The sequence below is a fragment of the Piliocolobus tephrosceles genome, chromosome 6 (assembly GCF_002776525.5).
Source record: "Piliocolobus tephrosceles isolate RC106 chromosome 6, ASM277652v3, whole genome shotgun sequence".
Lineage (NCBI taxonomy): Eukaryota > Metazoa > Chordata > Mammalia > Primates > Cercopithecidae > Piliocolobus > Piliocolobus tephrosceles.
This window is the reverse complement of record NC_045439.1, coordinates 147,472,436-147,488,863: the sequence shown is the minus strand read 5'-3', so window position 1 is coordinate 147,488,863 and position 16,428 is coordinate 147,472,436. Positions and strand designations below refer to the sequence as shown.

General features: G+C 44.1%; 1 protein-coding gene across 1 annotated transcript in view; it reads left to right on the top strand.

Moving 5' to 3' along the window:
• RAD51 (RAD51 recombinase) overlaps window positions 1-11,931 on the top strand; it is a 34,070-nt gene extending 22,139 nt beyond the window's left edge. The window contains 4 exon segments of the mRNA XM_026456351.2: window positions 8,957-9,098; window positions 9,461-9,590; window positions 10,135-10,256; window positions 11,337-11,931. Coding sequence (XP_026312136.1) covers window positions 8,957-9,098; window positions 9,461-9,590; window positions 10,135-10,256; window positions 11,337-11,460 — 518 coding nt within the window. The 3' untranslated portion in view covers window positions 11,461-11,931.
• The last annotated feature ends 4,497 nt before the right edge of the window (window positions 11,932-16,428 follow it).

Here is a 16,428-nt window from a genome sequence, read left to right as displayed (position 1 = left end):
ACTGGAATGCAGTGGTGGTATCTTGTCTCACTGCAACTTCCACCTCTCGGGTTCAAGTGACTCTCCTGCCTCAGCCTCCCGAATAGCTGGTACTACAGGCGTGTGTCACCACGCCAAGCTAATTTTTGTATTTTTAGAAAAGACAGGGTTTCTCCATGTTGGCCAGGCTGGTCTCAAACTCCTGACCTCAAGTGATCTGCCTGCCTTGGCCTCCCAAAAGTGCTGGGATTATAGGTGTGAGCCACTGCACCCGGCCTTAATGGTGAAATTCTGAATGCTTTTCCCCCTAAAGTCAGTAACAAGGCAAGGATGCTCACTTTCACTATTTACATTCAGCAATGTACCAAAGATTGTGGACAGTGTAGTCAGACAAGCAAATGAAATAAGTGGCATCCGGATTGGAATGGAAGAAGGAAAACTATTTACTGATGACATGGTGCTATATGTAGAAAATCCTAAGGAATCCACCCACAAGAAAAACTAGAACTAAATAAACTGGTTCAGGAAAGTTGCAGAATACAGTATCAATATACAAAAATCCATTGTATTTCTATATACTAGACCATAACAATTCAAAAGTCAAGCTTAAAAAAAAACTTCACAGTAGCATGAAAAAGAATAAAATACTTAGGAATAAATTTAACAAAAGGAATGTAAGATTTGTACAGCAAAAACTCTTAAAATATTGCTGAGAAAAATGGAAGATTTACATAAAGAGAAACATTCCATATCATGGATGGGAAAACTCAATATTATTAAAATGGCATTTTTGGCCAGGTACAGGGGCACACACCTTAATCCCAACACTTTGGGAGGCCAAGGTGGGTGGATTACCTAGGTCAGGAATTCAAGACCAGCCTGACCAACATGGCGAAACGCTGTCTCTACTAAAAATACAAAAATTGGCCGGGTGCGGTGGCTCAAGCCTGTAATCCCAGCACTTTGGGAGGCCGAGACGGGCGGATCATGAGGTCAGGAGATCGAGACCATCCTGGCTAACACGGTGAAACCCCGTCTCTACTAAAAAAAATACAAAAAACTAGCCGGCTGAAGTGGCGGGCGCCTGTAGTCCCAGCTACTCGGGAGGCTGAGGCAGGAGAATGGTGTGAACCTGGGAGGCGGAGCTTGCAGTGAGCTGAGATCCGGCCACTGCACTCCAGCCTGGGCGACAGAGTGAGACTCCGTCTCAAAAAAAAAAAAAAAAATTAGCCAGACATAGTGGCGTACTGCCTGTAGTCCGAGCTACTTGGGAGGGTGAGGATGGAGAATCACTTGAACCAGGGAGACAGAGGTTGCAGTAATCTGAGATTGTGCCACTGCACTCCAGCCTGGGTGGAGTCTATCTCAAGAAAAGGCAGTTCTCCTCAGATTTATCTGCAGATTCAACACAATCCTTATCAAAATTCCAGCAAGCTTTTTTTTTTTTTGCAGAAATTTACAAAATAATCACAACATTTATGGGATATAACATATGGAAATGCAAAGGACCCAGAATAGCTGAAATGTCTGGAAAAAGAAAATTTGAGATTTTAGACTTTTTGGTTTAAAAACTTTTTATAAAGCTACAATAACCAAGACAATATGGTGATGGCATAAGGATAAATATGGAGAGTTCAGAAATGAAACTTTTATGGTCACTTGATTTTTGACAAAGGTAACAGGCGATTTTTTTTTAATTTTAAATTTTTTACAAATATACATGGTCTCGCTGTGTTGCCCAGGCTGGTCTCGAACTCCTGGCCTCAGGTGATCCTCCCAACTCAACCTTCCCAAAGTGTTAGGATTACAGATGTGAGCCACCAAACCTGGCTGACAAGGCAATTTAATGAGGGAAAGAATGGTCTTTTCAATAAATGGTGCTGATGTAGGTGAATTTCCAAATGCAAAAGAATAACTTTAGACCCTTACTTATACACCACACGTAAAAATTAAAATAGATAACAGTGTGGTCATTCCTCAAAAAATTAAACACAGAATGACCATGTGATCCAACAGTTCCATTTCCAGCTATATATTCAAAAGAATTGAAAACAGGAACTCAGAGACTTGGACAGCGATGTTCATGGCAGCATTACTCACAATAGCTTTGGAAATAACCCAATGTCCATTGACAAATGAATATATAACATGTGGTATATACACACAATGAAATGTTATTTTAGCCTTAAAAGGAAGAAAGTAAATTTTTTTCTTAGACCTAGTCCTGCAGATAAAAAGATAGGAAATTCTGACACATGCTATTAACATCCACTCACCTTGAGGACATGCTAAGTGAAATAAGTTAGTCACAAAAAGACAAAAACTGAGGCCGGGCGCAGTGGCTTCATGCTTGTAATCCCAGCACTTTGGGAGGCCGAGGCAGGTGGATCACCTTAGGTCAGTTGAGACCAGCCTGGCCAACATAGTGAATCCCCATCACTACTAAAAATATGAAAAATTAGCCAGGCATGGTGGCACACACCTGTAATCCCAGCTACTCCGGAGGCTGAGGCAGGAGAATCGCTTGAACCTGGGAGTCGGAGGTTGCAGTGTGCCGAGATCATGCCATTGCACTATAGCCTGAGCAACAAGAGTGAAACTCTGGCTCGGAAAAGGAAAAAAAAAGGACAAAAACTGTATGATTCCGCTAATATGTGGTACTTCAAAATCAGACAGAAAGTAGAATGGTGGTTTTCTGAGGGTAGGGAGACTGGGGTGTTATTGTTTAATGGTACAGTTTCAGTTTGGGATGATGAAAAAGCTCTGGAGATGAATAGTGGTGATGGTTGCATAGCAGCATGAATATCCTTAATGCACCTGAATTATATACTTTAAAATAGTTAAAATGCTCAATTTAATCTTATATGTTTTACTATACTGTTTTTAAAAGGGTGGTAATCCTAAATAAGAGCCTAAACTATAATTTTTCAGAGAGAACATGGGGGAAAATCTTAGTGACCTTGGGGTAGGCAAATATTTATTAGCTACAACACCAAACACACAGTCCATGAAAGAATAAATTGATAATAGAGTGAGTTTTCACTTCATCAAAATTAAAAACTTTTGTGCTTCAAAGGACACTGTGAAGGAAATGAAAACCCAAAGAATGTGAGAAAATATTTGCAAATCATGTATCTGATAAAGGTCTAGTATCCAGAATATATGAAGAACTATTAAAACCCAACAATAAAAAGATAATCCAGTTGTTTAAATGGGCAAAGGATTTGAATAGACATCTCTCCAAAGAGGATATACAAAGGCTGATAAGCACATAAAAAGATGCTCAACATCATTAATCATCAGGAAAATGCAAATTGAAACCGTGGTGAGCTACCACTTCACAGCCACTATGAAGGCTATAATAAAAAAGACAGTAACAAATACTGGGAGGACGTAGAGAAACTGGAACCCTCACATATTGCTGGTGACAATATGCATTGGTGGTCTCTTTGCAAAATAGGTGGCTGCTTAAAAAGTTAAAAATGAATTTACCATATGATGCAGCAATTTTACTCTAGTTATATACCCAAGAGAAATAAAAACATGTCATATAAAGACTTGTATATAATGTTTATGGTATCACTGTAATAGCCCAAAATGTCCATCAACTGGTAAATGAATAAACAAAATTTGTTTTCTCTCTTCAGCAATAAAAAAAGAACTTAAGTACTGATACATGTTAACAACATGGATGAACTTTGAAATATGGTAAATGATAGAAGTTAAACACAAAAGACCACATATTGTATGATTCCATTTATATGAAATTTCCAGAAGGGGATAATCTAAGAGATAGAAGAATTGTGGTTACTGTCGATAAGAATTAGGAGTAACTGTGAATGAAGCTGAGAGATTTTTTTAGGGGTGATGAAAATGTTCTAAAATTGGATTGTGCTCATGGTTATACAACTCTGCAAATTCACTAAAGCTCTCAATGAATTTTAAACTTACAGCAGGCCATTTTTGAGGTATGTTAATTATACCTGAGTAAAGCTTGTGAAGAGGTTATAAGTTTCTGTATCCTCAAATAAAGTTTTGAAATACATCCTCAAAATTGTTTTACTTCTTTTCCTTTGTGTAGGGTCAAATGTGGTAATTTAGCCCTGCCACACATTTTATGGAAACCCAGTGATAAAACAGTTTAATTGTATGCTGAGATGTCAGACTCAAGTTGGAACCTGCCTAAATAAGTTGAGGAGAATATTCTCTCTTGTTTTATAATCAAATTATCTTTCCCAGCTTGTAATTTGAGGACTGCAACCTATTAAATGTATACCACTGAAGCACAAAATTAGGTTGGAATAGTAATTGCAGCTTTTTGCCTCTGCCTACAAAATTCCTATGAAGGAAAAGGAATTACTCTTTTGCAGCCTGATCTTAGTTTTCTGAAGATGTATATACTTGTGTCTTCCCTCCCAAAATTGTTTTGGCAATCTTGTACAGCATTCATACTTTTAAGTATACTATTTTAGTAGTTTAAGGATTCTCTTTTGGACAGAGTCACTAAAACATCGTCTCGTAACATAAGTAAGTATTCAGATAGGATAGATGAGCTAGTAGAATATAGGCTATGAGGACAAGAACTTTGATTTGGTCAACCACTGGATGCCCAAGCCATAGAGCAATGCATTCAGCATTTGTTAATGAATGTTTTGCTCACAAAAAATATTTTTTTTGTTTGTGTTTTTAGAGATGGGGTCTCACTCTGCCCCGCTAGAATGCAACAGTAAAATCATAGCTCACTGCAGCCTCCAGGGCTCAGGCAGTCCTCCCTCCTCAGCGTAGCTGGGATTACAGGCACGCACCACCAAGCCCAGCAAATATTTTTCTATTTTTCTTTCTTTTTCTTTTTCTTGGTTTTTTTTTTTTTTTTTGGAGACAGAGTTTTGCTCTTGTCGCCCAGGCTGGAGTGCAATGGCACGATCTCGGCTCACCGCAACCTCGCCTCCTATGTTCAAGCAATTCTTCTGCCTCAGCCTCCTGAATAGCCGGGGTTACAGGCATACACCACCACGCCCGGCTAATTTTGTATTTTTAGTAGAGAGGGAGTTTCTCCATGTTGAGGCTGGTCTTGAATTCCGGACCTCAGGTGATCCTCCTGCCTCAGCCTCCCAAAGTGCTGGGATAACAGGCATAAACAACAGCGCCCGGTTTATTTCTTTTTTTTTTTTTTTTTTTGAGACGGAGTTTCGCTCTGTCGCCCAGGCTGGAGTGCAATGGTGCGATCTTGGCCCACTGCAAGCTCTGCCTCCTGGGTTCACGCCATTCTCCTGCCTTAGCCTCCCAAGTAGCTGGGACTACAGGCACCCACCACCACACTCGGCTAATTTTTTTGTATTTTTTAGTAGAGACGGGGTTTCACCGTGTTAGTCAGGATGGTCTCGATCTCCTTACCGCGTGATTCACCCGCCTTGGCCTCCCAAAGTGCTGGGATTACAGGCGTGAGCCACCGTGCCCCGCCTATTATTTTCGTAGAGATGAGGTCTCACTGTGTTGCCCAGGCTGGTCTCGAACTCTTGGCCTAGAGTGATTCTCCCTCCTAGCCTCCCAAAGTGCTGAGATTACAGGCAGGCATGAGTGACTGTGCCTCACTGAAAAATATGTTTACATAGAAATTTCATTAATTTGTTTTAATCAGGTCTCTTTATCAGCCAGGCACGGTGGCTCACGCCTGTAATCCCAGCACTTTGGGAGGCCGAGATGGTCGGATCACAAGATCGAGATTGAGACCATCCTGGCTAACACGGTGAAACCCCGTCTCTACTGAAAATACAAAAAATTAGCTGGGCATTGTGGCGGGTACCTGTAGTCCCAGCTACTCGGGAGGCTGAGGCAGGAGAATGGCGTGAACCCAGGAGGCAGAGCTTGCTGTGAGCTGAGATCGCACTATTGCACTCCAGCCTGGGCCACAGAGCGAGACTCCATCTGACAAAAAAAAAAAAAAAAAAAAAATCAGGTCTCTCTATCAAGAAAAAAATGTATATTTCTGAGAATGTCACAAGGCCTCCTTAAGCTAATAAAAAATAGTCCTCTTTCATTCACAACAGAAGAGCCCTTACTGATTAATTTTTGCCATGCACTATTGAAGAATATTAACCCACATTCATGTTACTGTAGCTCTGGGGTTCCCAGAACATGGTCCCCAGCATTACCATTACTTGAGATTAGAAATGCAAATTGTCTGATGGGACTTTAGATCTACTGAATCAGAAACAATCAGATACTCGGGCTAGCAACCTGTTTTAACAAGCTCTCCAGGGCCAGGCACCATGGCTCACGCCTGTAATCCCAACACTTTGGGAGGCCAAGGGGGTGTATCACCTGAGGCCAGGAGTTTGAGACCATCCTAGCCAACATGGTAAAACCCCGTCTCTACTAAAAATACAAAAACTAGCTGGGCACGTTGGCAGGTGCCTGTAATCCCAGTTACTCAGGAGGCTGAGGCAGAAGAATCGCTTGAACCCGAGAGGCGGAGGTTGCAGTGAGCCAAGATTGTGCCACTGTACTCCAGACTGGTTGACAGAGCGAAGCTCCATCTCAAAAAAACAATACAAAAAAAAAAAAAAACACACACACACAAGCTCTCCAGGTAATCTTATGCTTGCTAAAGTTTGAAAACCATGACCACAATTGCTAGCCTTGCTTGAAAATCTTTGAAGTACTGTGAAAGAATGAGGCAGGAGAATCGCTCATTTGAGATAAGCTTAGATTTTCAAATGTGCATGTTAAGAATAACCTGAGGTATTTGTTAAATATACAAATTACCAGGCTCTTCCCTGATAATTATAATTCATTGAGTCTAGGTTAGGCCCAGGATTTTTTTTTTCTTTTTTCTTTTTTCTGTTTTTCTTTTTTTTTTTTTGAGATGGAGTTTCACTCGTCGCCCAGGCTGCCAGGCTGGAGTGCAGCGGCATGATATTGGCTCACTGCAAGCTCCTCCTCTCGGGTTCAAGCGATTCTCCTGCCTCCACCTCCCAAGTACCTGGGATTACAGGCAGACACCACCATGCCCATCTAATTTTTGTATTTTTAGTAGAGATTGGGTTTCACCATGTTGGCCAGGATAGTCTCGGATCCCTGACCTCAAGTGATCCGCTTGCCTTGGCCTCCCAATGTGCTAGGATTACAGGCGTGACTCACTGTGCCCAGCCCAGGAATTTGTTTCCTAACGGGTGTTCCAGGTTATTCTTATCTTTAAGGAAGTTCAATAAACACTATGAAAGAGGATGCTATTTCCAGCCAACTTTTCCCAAGCTGTGAGAATTCCATGTCCTGCTTCTGGAGCCTAAGCACAGAGGTTCCCGTAGTTTTTTTTGTGAGTGCTGCTGAGAGAAAAGCTAGGATAACTCTTTTTTCCGGTAAACCTTCTCTGTTTTTATAGCAAATAGATAATCTCCCTTTCTTTTTTAATTTTTTAAAATTTTATAAATAGATACGCGGTTTTGCCTTGTTGCCCAGGCTGGTTTCAAACTCCTGAGCTCAAGCAATCCTCCCTCCTCAGCCTTCCAAAGTGCTGGGATTACAAGCATGACCCACTGCACCCAGCCTCTTCTCCCTTTCTGATGGTAGATTATATCAGTGTATTTTTTTGTTTGTTTTTGAGACAGTCTTGCTCTGTCACCCAGGGTGGAGTGCAGTGGTGCGATCTCGGCTCACTGCAACCTCTGCCTCCTGGGTTCAAGTGATTCTCCTGCCCCAGCCTCCTGAGGAGCTGAGAAGCAGGGATTACAGGCACCTGCCACTACACCCGGCTACAGTTTGTATTTTTAGTAGAGACGGTGTTTCGCCCTGTAGGCCAGGCTGGTCTCAAACTCCTGATCTCAAGTGATCTGCGCACCTTGGCCTCGCAAATTGCTGGGATTACAGGTGCAAGCCACCGTGCCCAGCCATATCAGTGTTTCTTGAGGCACAACTAGAAGACTTGTGAAGTAAAGTACTTACGCCTGTTATAGCTTTTTGTTTGTTTGTTTGTTTGTTTAACCATACATTCATGATCTAAATAGAGAAAACATAGATCTCTTCATTCTTTTATTTGGTCAGGATCGTAAGGTGTAATTCTATCCTTATGCCATCTGTTTCTCTTCATGATAGAATCATAAACCTAGAATATAATTATAGCACACTGGGTTTTATGTAAACATTCTCTTTTGAACTTTTTTTTTTTTTTTTTGAGATGGAGTCTTACTCTGTCACCCAGTCTGGAGTGCAATGGTGCGATCTCCACTCACAGCAACCTCCGTCTCCCAGGTTCAAGTGATTCTCCTGCCTCAGCCTCCCAAGTAGCTGGGATTATAATAGGTGACTGCCACCACGCCCAGCTAATTTTTGTATTTTCGGTAGAGACAGGGATTTGCCATGTTGGCCAGGCTGGTCTCCAACTCCTGACATCAGGTGATCCACCTGCCCTGGCATCCCGAAGTGCTAGGATTACAGGCATGAGCCACCGCTCCTGGCCCTCAAAGAATAGATTTGATTTAGGCTGGGTGTGGTGGCTCACGCCTGTAGTCCCAGTATTTTGGGAGGCTGAGGTGGGCAGATTATGAGGTCAGGAGTTCAACACCAGCCTGATCAGTATGGCGAAACTCTGTCTCTACTGAAAATAAATTAGCCATGCATGGTAGTGCACCCCTGTAATCCCAGCTACTCGGGAGGCTGAGGCAACAGAATCGCATGAACCTGGGAGGCGGAGGTTGCAGTGAGATCACGCCACTGCACTCCAGCCTGGGTGACAGAGCAAGACTCCGTCTCAAAGAAAAAAAAAAAGAATAGATTTGATTTGTCCTGAAGACTTGCTCTACTTGCCTGTAGAGCTCAGAGTAGTTGAGTGCTATCATCTCTCTGCTTGTAGTTTGCCTGAACTTCTTAATAGAAAGGGAATTACATTCTTTGGCCCTGAAACTACTCTCAGTACTTCTTCCCTCCCTATTCAGGTAATTGTCAGAAATGAATTGCTCATCTGCCTGAGTTCTGTGTGCAGCCTAAAAATGTTCTCTCCTCTCCCATAGGTATGGTCTGTCTGGCAGTGATGTCCTGGATAATGTAGCATATGCTCGAGCGTTCAACACAGACCATCAGACCCAGCTCCTTTATCAAGCATCAGCCATGATGGTAGAATCTAGGTGTGTGCTCAGTGTAAGACACCAAATATGTTCTTAGAGTCCTTCCCTGAGTCTTGTAATGGCTATTTGGCCAGATTGGTAGTAGCTTGAATTAGAAATGAGGAGGTTTAAGTTTAATTCCTGTTTTGACACTCTTGCTTTATAGTTTAGGTCAAGTACCTATTAAAAATGAAATCATAATCTACTTGAACTTGCTGGAAATCTTGTTAAATGGTGCCTCAGATGTTAGTGCTGTGCAAATATTTTAATAAAACATCTATATACAAGAAAAACTATGAATATGAGATTTTAGGGTGGTAAGGAAGGGAGCAGAATCTGACACAGGCTAGAAATAGGCTTCAGAGAATCCTTGTTTCCTGTAGGTATGCACTGCTTATTGTAGACAGTGCCACCGCCCTTTACAGAACGGACTACTCGGGTCGAGGTGAGCTTTCAGCCAGGCAGATGCACTTGGCGAGGTTTCTGCGGATGCTTCTGCGACTTGCTGATGAGGTAAGTTGTGGGATAGGGACAGAGAATGCCTACTTTCAGTGGCTGTGAATTCCAGGAACCTTGCTAGGAGGCCAAGACATCAGTGCCTGAGATCATCAAGCTCTATTAGAAAAGGAAGAAGTGAGGCCGGGCGCGGTGGCTCAAGCCTGTAATCCCAGCACTTTGGGAGGCTGAGACGGGCGGATCACGAGGTCAGAAGATCGAGACCATCCTGGCTAACACGGTGAAACCCCGTCTCTACTAAAAAATACAAAAAACTAGCCGGGCGAGGTGGCGGGCGCCTGTAGTCCCAGCTACTCGGGAGGCTGAGGCAGGAGAATGGCGCAAACCCGGGAGGCGGAGCTTGCAGTGAGCTGAGATCGCGCCACTGCACCCCAGCCTGGGCGACAGAGCGAGACTCCCTCTCAAAAAAAAAAAAAAAAAAAAAAAAAAAGGAAGAAGAGAGACATTAGATATTCGTAGCTTTGTGGGCAAAGTAGTGGCAGCATTAAGGTTCTTGGAGTGTCTGCGGCCACAAAATTGACATTTATCCTTTCCCCATCAGTTTGGTGTAGCAGTGGTAATCACTAATCAGGTGGTAGCCCAAGTGGATGGAGCAGCCATGTTTGCTGCTGATCCCAAAAAACCTATTGGAGGAAATATCATCGCCCATGCATCAACAACCAGGTAAGGTGTTGATGGGATCGATTCTTCTTTTTGGAATGTCATGTTAACTGTGAAGTAGACATGAATCTATAATATTTTCATTTAAGCCCTGTTAAAGCTACTGTTGTATAGACACTTAGGAACTCTTGCTAACCTAATTAACATGCTCTGGTTGGTATAGATGTTTTAGTTCATAAAAGAATTAAAAACCCACAAGTGTGGAAGAATGAATATGAATAATAGAGATGCCTCTCCCTCGTTATTTAAAAAATGTTTGGGCTGGGCACTGTGGCTCACACTGGTAATACCAACACTTTGGGAGGCCAAGGTGAGAGGATGACTTGAGGCCAGGAATTCGAGACTAGTCAGGGCAACAAAGTGAGGCCCCTGTCTCTACAAAAAAGGTAGCCACTGTGGTGGCATGTGCCTGTAGTCTTAGCTACCGAGGAGACTGAGGCAGGAGGATCAGTTGAGCGTAGGAATTCGAGGCTGTGTTGAGCTATGATCACACACCACTGCACTCCAGCCTGGCAAAAGATCAAGACAGTGCCTTGAAAGAAATTTTTTTTTTTTTTTTTTTTTGAGACGGAGTCTTGCTCTGTCGCCCAGGCTGGAGTGCAGTGGCTGGATCTCAGCTCACTGCAAGCTCTGCCTCCCGAGTTCACGCCATTCTCCTGCCTCAGCCTCCCGAGCAGCTGGGACCACAAGCGCCCGCCACCTCGCCTGGCTAGTTTTTTTTTTTTTTTTTTTTTTTTAGTAGAGACGGAGTTTCACCGTGTTAGCCAGGATGGTCTCGATCTCCTGACCTCGTGAGCCGCCCGTCTCGGCCTCCCAAACTGCTGGGATTACAGGCTTGAGCCACCGCTCCCGGCCAATTTTTCTTTTTTTAATGTTTCTTTCAGTATGGACAATCCACTGAGGGGCCAGGGCAAAAATGGATTCTGCCAGGTTGGAAATGCACTAAGGAAAACAGTACAGAAATATTCCCAGGGTCCTTCTAGGAAGAATATATGTCTAGAACATTTTCAGCTCAGTTATAAAGTCAGGATGGAATTGTTTAATTATAATAAATTGGTGCTTTGGTCTGTGTCTTTGGGTCAGATTGTATCTGAGGAAAGGAAGAGGGGAAACCAGAATCTGCAAAATCTACGACTCTCCCTGTCTTCCTGAAGCTGAAGCTATGTTTGCCATCAATGCAGATGGAGTGGGAGATGCCAAAGACTGAATCATTGGGTTTTTCTCTGTTAAAAACCTTAAGTGCTGCAGCCTAATGAGAGTGTACTGCTCCCTGGGGTTCTCTACAGGCCTCTTCCTGTTGTGACTACCAGGAAAAGGCTTCCGGGAAAACAGCTATTGTATCAGCTTTTCTGATGGTGTAAACAGGAGACAGGTCAGTAATCACAAACTAATCTAAAATGTTTATTCCTTCTGTAGTGTATTAATCTCTGTGTGTTTTCTTTGGTTTTGGAGGGGGGGTATGAAGTATCTTTGACATGGTGCCTTGGGAATGACTTGGGTTTAACAAGCTGTCTATTGGACAATCTTAGTTTCCAAGAGAACTAAAGCTGGAGAGACGTGACCCTTCTCTCACTTCTGTATTAATGGTAAAATAAAATGTCTGAGCTATGTAGCAAAGGGAATGGGTCTCTGCACAGATTCTTTTTTTCTGTCAGTAAAACTCTCAAGCAGGTTTTTTGTTTTGAGACGGAGTCTTGCTCTGTCGCCCGGGCTGGAGTGCCGTGACCGGATCTCAGCTCACTGCAAGCTCCGCCTCCCGGGTTCACGCCATTCTCCTGCCTCAGCCTCCCGAGTAGCTGGGACTACAGACGCCCGCCACCTCGCCCGGCTAGGTTTTTGTATTTTTTTTAGTAGAGACGGGGTTTCACCGTGTTAGCCAGGATGGTCTCAATCTCCTGACCTTGTGATCCGCCCGTCTCAGCCTCCCAAAGTGCTGGGATTACAGGCTTGAGCCACCGCGCCCGGCTTCAAGCAGGTTTTTAAGTTGTCTGTCTGAATTATCTTGTGTAAGGTTTTGGTTATGGAGTCTTGTGCCAAGCCTCCTGGGCCATTAGCCCTTCACCATCTACCTGCTTGGTCTTTTATTGCTAAGACTAACTCAAGATAATTCTAGAGTCTTAAGCATTTCAAGCCATGTGTGGTGTCTTGTGCCTGTAATCCCAACATTTTGGGAGTCCGAGGTGGTGGATCGCTTGAGCCCAGGAGTTTTAAGTCCAGCCTGGCCAACATGGTGAAACCCCATCACTACAAAAAATGCAAAACTTATCTGGACATGCTGTGGCACGTGCCTGTAGTCCCAGCTACTCGATAGCCTGAGGTGGGAGGATCACTTAAGCCTGGAAGGTGGAGGTTGCAGTGAGTTGAGATTGTACCACTGCACTCCAGCCTGGGTGACAGAGTAAGACCATGTTTCAAACAAAAAAGAAAGCAAGCCTTTCAGAGGCTAAGTAAACAGATTTGATTGTGAGGCTTCTAATAAAGTAGTTATTAGTAGTGAATATGCTGTTTATGGCAGTTATTCTAGTGCAAGCTATTTCAAGACAGGGTTTCCGTAATGTTTTTGGTTCTGTATAGGGGTGATCAGTTTCTGTTACTTTAAGATTTGAAACCAGAAAGGAAAGTCCCACTTGCAGATGATTGTGCTTGTCTTTCAACCTAATAGAAAATAAAAGACAGACATACCATGGCTTGCCTTGTGGCTTTTTTTTTTGAGACAGAGTTTCACTCTTGTTGCCTAGGCTGGGGTGCAGTGGCGTGATTTCGGCTCACCACAACCTCCGCCTCCTGGGTTCTAGCAATTCTCCAGCCTCAGCCTCCCGAGTAGCTGGGACAATAGATGTCTGCCACCACGCCCTGCTGGTTTTTGTATTTTTAGTAGAGATGGGGTTTCACCATGTTGGCCAAACTGGTCTCAAACCGCTGATCTCAGTGATCTGCCCACCTTGACCTCCCAAAGTGTTGGGATTACGGGCACGAACCACCTTGCATAGCCCTGTGATGCTTTGTTTTAAAAGCAGTTCTAGTCTGTTTTTTTTTTTTTTTTTTTTTTGAGACAGAGTCTGGCTCTGTTGCCCAGGCTGGAGTGCTATGGTACAACCTGGACTCACTGCAAACTCCGCCTCCCAGGTTCACACCATTCTCCTGCCTCAGCTTCCTGAGTAGCTGGGACTACAGGTGTCCGCCATCACGCCCGGCTAATTTTTCTATTTTTAGTAGAGACAGGTTTCACCGTGTTAGCCAGGATGGTCTCAGTCTGACTTTGTGATCCACCCACCTCGGCCCTCCAAAGTGCTGGCGTTACAGGCGTGAGCCACCGCACCTGGCCTTTTTTTTTTTTTTTGAGACAGAGTCTTGCTCTGTTGCCCAGGCTGGAGTGCAGTGGCACAACTCACTGCAACCTCCGCCTACCAGGTTTAAGTGATTCTCCTGCCTCAGCCTCCCAAGTAGCTAGGATTACAGGCACGTGTAATTGTCACCATGCCTGACAAATTTTTGTATTTTTAGTAGAGATGCTTTTCACTATTTTGACAAGGCTGATCTTGAACTCCTGACCTCAGGTCATCTGGCCACCTCGGCCTCCTGAAGTTCTGGGATCACAGATGTGAGCCACCATGCCTGGCCTGTCTTTAAAGATTAAGAATCAGGGACTGGGCCAGGCGTGGTGGCTCACATCTGTAATCCCAATGCTTAGGGAGGCCAAAGTGGGTAGATCACTTGAGCCAGGAGTTTGAGGTCAGCCTGCGCAACATGGTGAAACCCTGTCTGTACAAAAAATTTAGAAGTTAAAAAATTATTAATGCATGTTGGGATACACTTGTAGTCCCCAGCTACTCTGGTGGCTTAGGTGGGAGGATCCCTTGAGCCCAGGAGGTAGCGACTGCAGTGAGCCCTGATCACACCACTGCACTGCAGCACGGGTGACAAAGCAAGGCCCTGTCTCAAAAAAAAATCAAAGATTGAAAAGTAGCATTGTCAGTATCCCTGGAAGCCCGATGCCAAATGGAGTTTATGGGACTCTTTTTTTCCCTTTACTTCATTTCAGTAGTTAGCACTTCCAATCCATATCTTACCCAAAGTGCTTAGTGACCATCCAAGATGTTTTCCTGTTTTTAAAATAAATTTATTGTACAGTTAAGGTGTACAACATGATGTTATAAGATACTAACACATATAAGGAGGCCAGGCACAGTGGCTCACACCTGTAATGCCAGCACTTTGGGAGGCCGAGGCGGGCGGATCACCTGAGGTCAGGAGTTCGAGAACAGCCTGGCCAACATGGCAAAACCCCATTTCTACTAAAAATAAAAAACTGGCCAGGCATGGTGGCTCACACCTATAATCCCAGCACTTTGGGAGGCTGAGGCGGGCAGATCACCTGAGGTCGGGAATTTGAGACCAGCCTGACCAACATGGAGAAACCCCATCTCTACTAAAATTACAAAATTAGCCAGGTGTGGTTACACATGCCTGTAATCCCAGCTACTTGGGAGGTTGAGACAGGAGAATTGCTTGAACCCGGGAGGCGGAGGTTGCAGTGAGTCAAGATTGTGCCATTGCAGTCCAGCCTGGGCAACAAGAGCGAAAAAACTCCATCTCAAAAAATATATATACAAAACTTACCTGTGCGTGGTGGCACACACCTGTAATCCCAGCTACGCGGGAGGCTAAGGCAGGAGAATCGCTTGAACCCGGGAGACAGAGGTTGCAGTGTGCCCAGATCACACCACTGCACTTCAGCCTGGGTACAGAGCCAGACTCCATCTCAAAAAAAAAAAGAAAAGTAAGTGTCCAATGACACTGATATCCCTGCCAGGAAGAATAAGGTTTTCAGCCTGATCTGGCTCAGGTACCTTTTCCTCTGAATGCTCCTGTTATTGGTGGCTGGGCCAAGCCCCTTGTTCTCCATACAGAATAGTCAGCATTCCTAATTTAAAAAAAAAAAAACCTTTGAAACCTCTTATTCACACCTTAATCTTTTTGGTGACAGGTCTCACCTGAGCTGGCTAGGAAAAACAAAACAAAAAAAACTGCTACAGCCTTGCTTGAAAGCCCTCTCAGTGCCACTGTGCAGGATGCCATCCAGAGCTTCCTAAAGGTATTGAGGGGGTGAGGGGGAGAAGAGGGATGTGGGTGACAAAAATACCAGGTAACCTTGTTTTTCCCCCGAGGACATTATTGAGACCCTTAGTGGGAGGGTTTCTGGTAAGGGGCAATTTTGTGTTTGCCTGTTCTTTGGGAAAATCACCTGGAGACAGATGGATTCCCAGACCCACCGAATCTAGGTTTTAGACCAAAAAGGAATGTTTTATTATTAGAATTGAGTGTATCTCAGGTCCTCTTTCATTACTACACCACAAAATAAATCTGAGGGCCAGGCAAAGTGGCTAACACCTGTAATCCCAGCACTTTGGGAGGTCAAGGCAGGTGGATTGCCTGAGGTCAGGAGTTCAAAACCAGTCTGGCCAACATGATGAAACCCTGTCTCTACTAAAAATGCAAAAAAGTTTAGCTGGGTGTGGTGGTGTGCGCCTGTAATCCCACCTACTCAGGAGGCTGATGCAGTGGAATCGCTTGAACCTGGGAGGAGGAGGTTGCAGTGAGCTGAGATCGTGCCACTGTAGTCCAGCCTGGGCAACAGAGCGAGACTCCATCTCAGGAAAAAAAAAAAAAAAAAATCTGGGTTGGTATAATAAAGACACAGTGACATTCTGGATTAAGAGGTTGGTTCTTATATGAAAGTATCTCAATCTTTTTTTTTTTTTTTTGAGACGGAGTTTCGCTCTTGTTGCCCTGGCTGGAGTGCAATGGCATGATCTCAGCTTGCTACAACCTCTGCCTCCCAGGCTCAGGTGAGGCTCAGGTGATTCTCTTGCCATAGCCTCCCTACTAGCGGAGATTACAGGCATGCGCCACCATACCAAGCTAATTTTCTTTTTTTCTGTATTTTTAGTAGAGATGGGGGTTTTGTCATGTTGGCCAGGCTGGTTTCAAAACTCCTGGCCTCATGTGATCCACCCACCTTGGCCTCCCAGAGTGCTAGGATTGCAAGCATGAGCTACCACGCCCGGCCTAAGCATCTCAGTCTTAAATTTTCTTCTAGGTGGTTTTAGGGGTTTGTGCTCGTGGCCCTAAGAATGAACATGAGAGGGGCAGGGAGTACCTGCTTAGTTGTAAT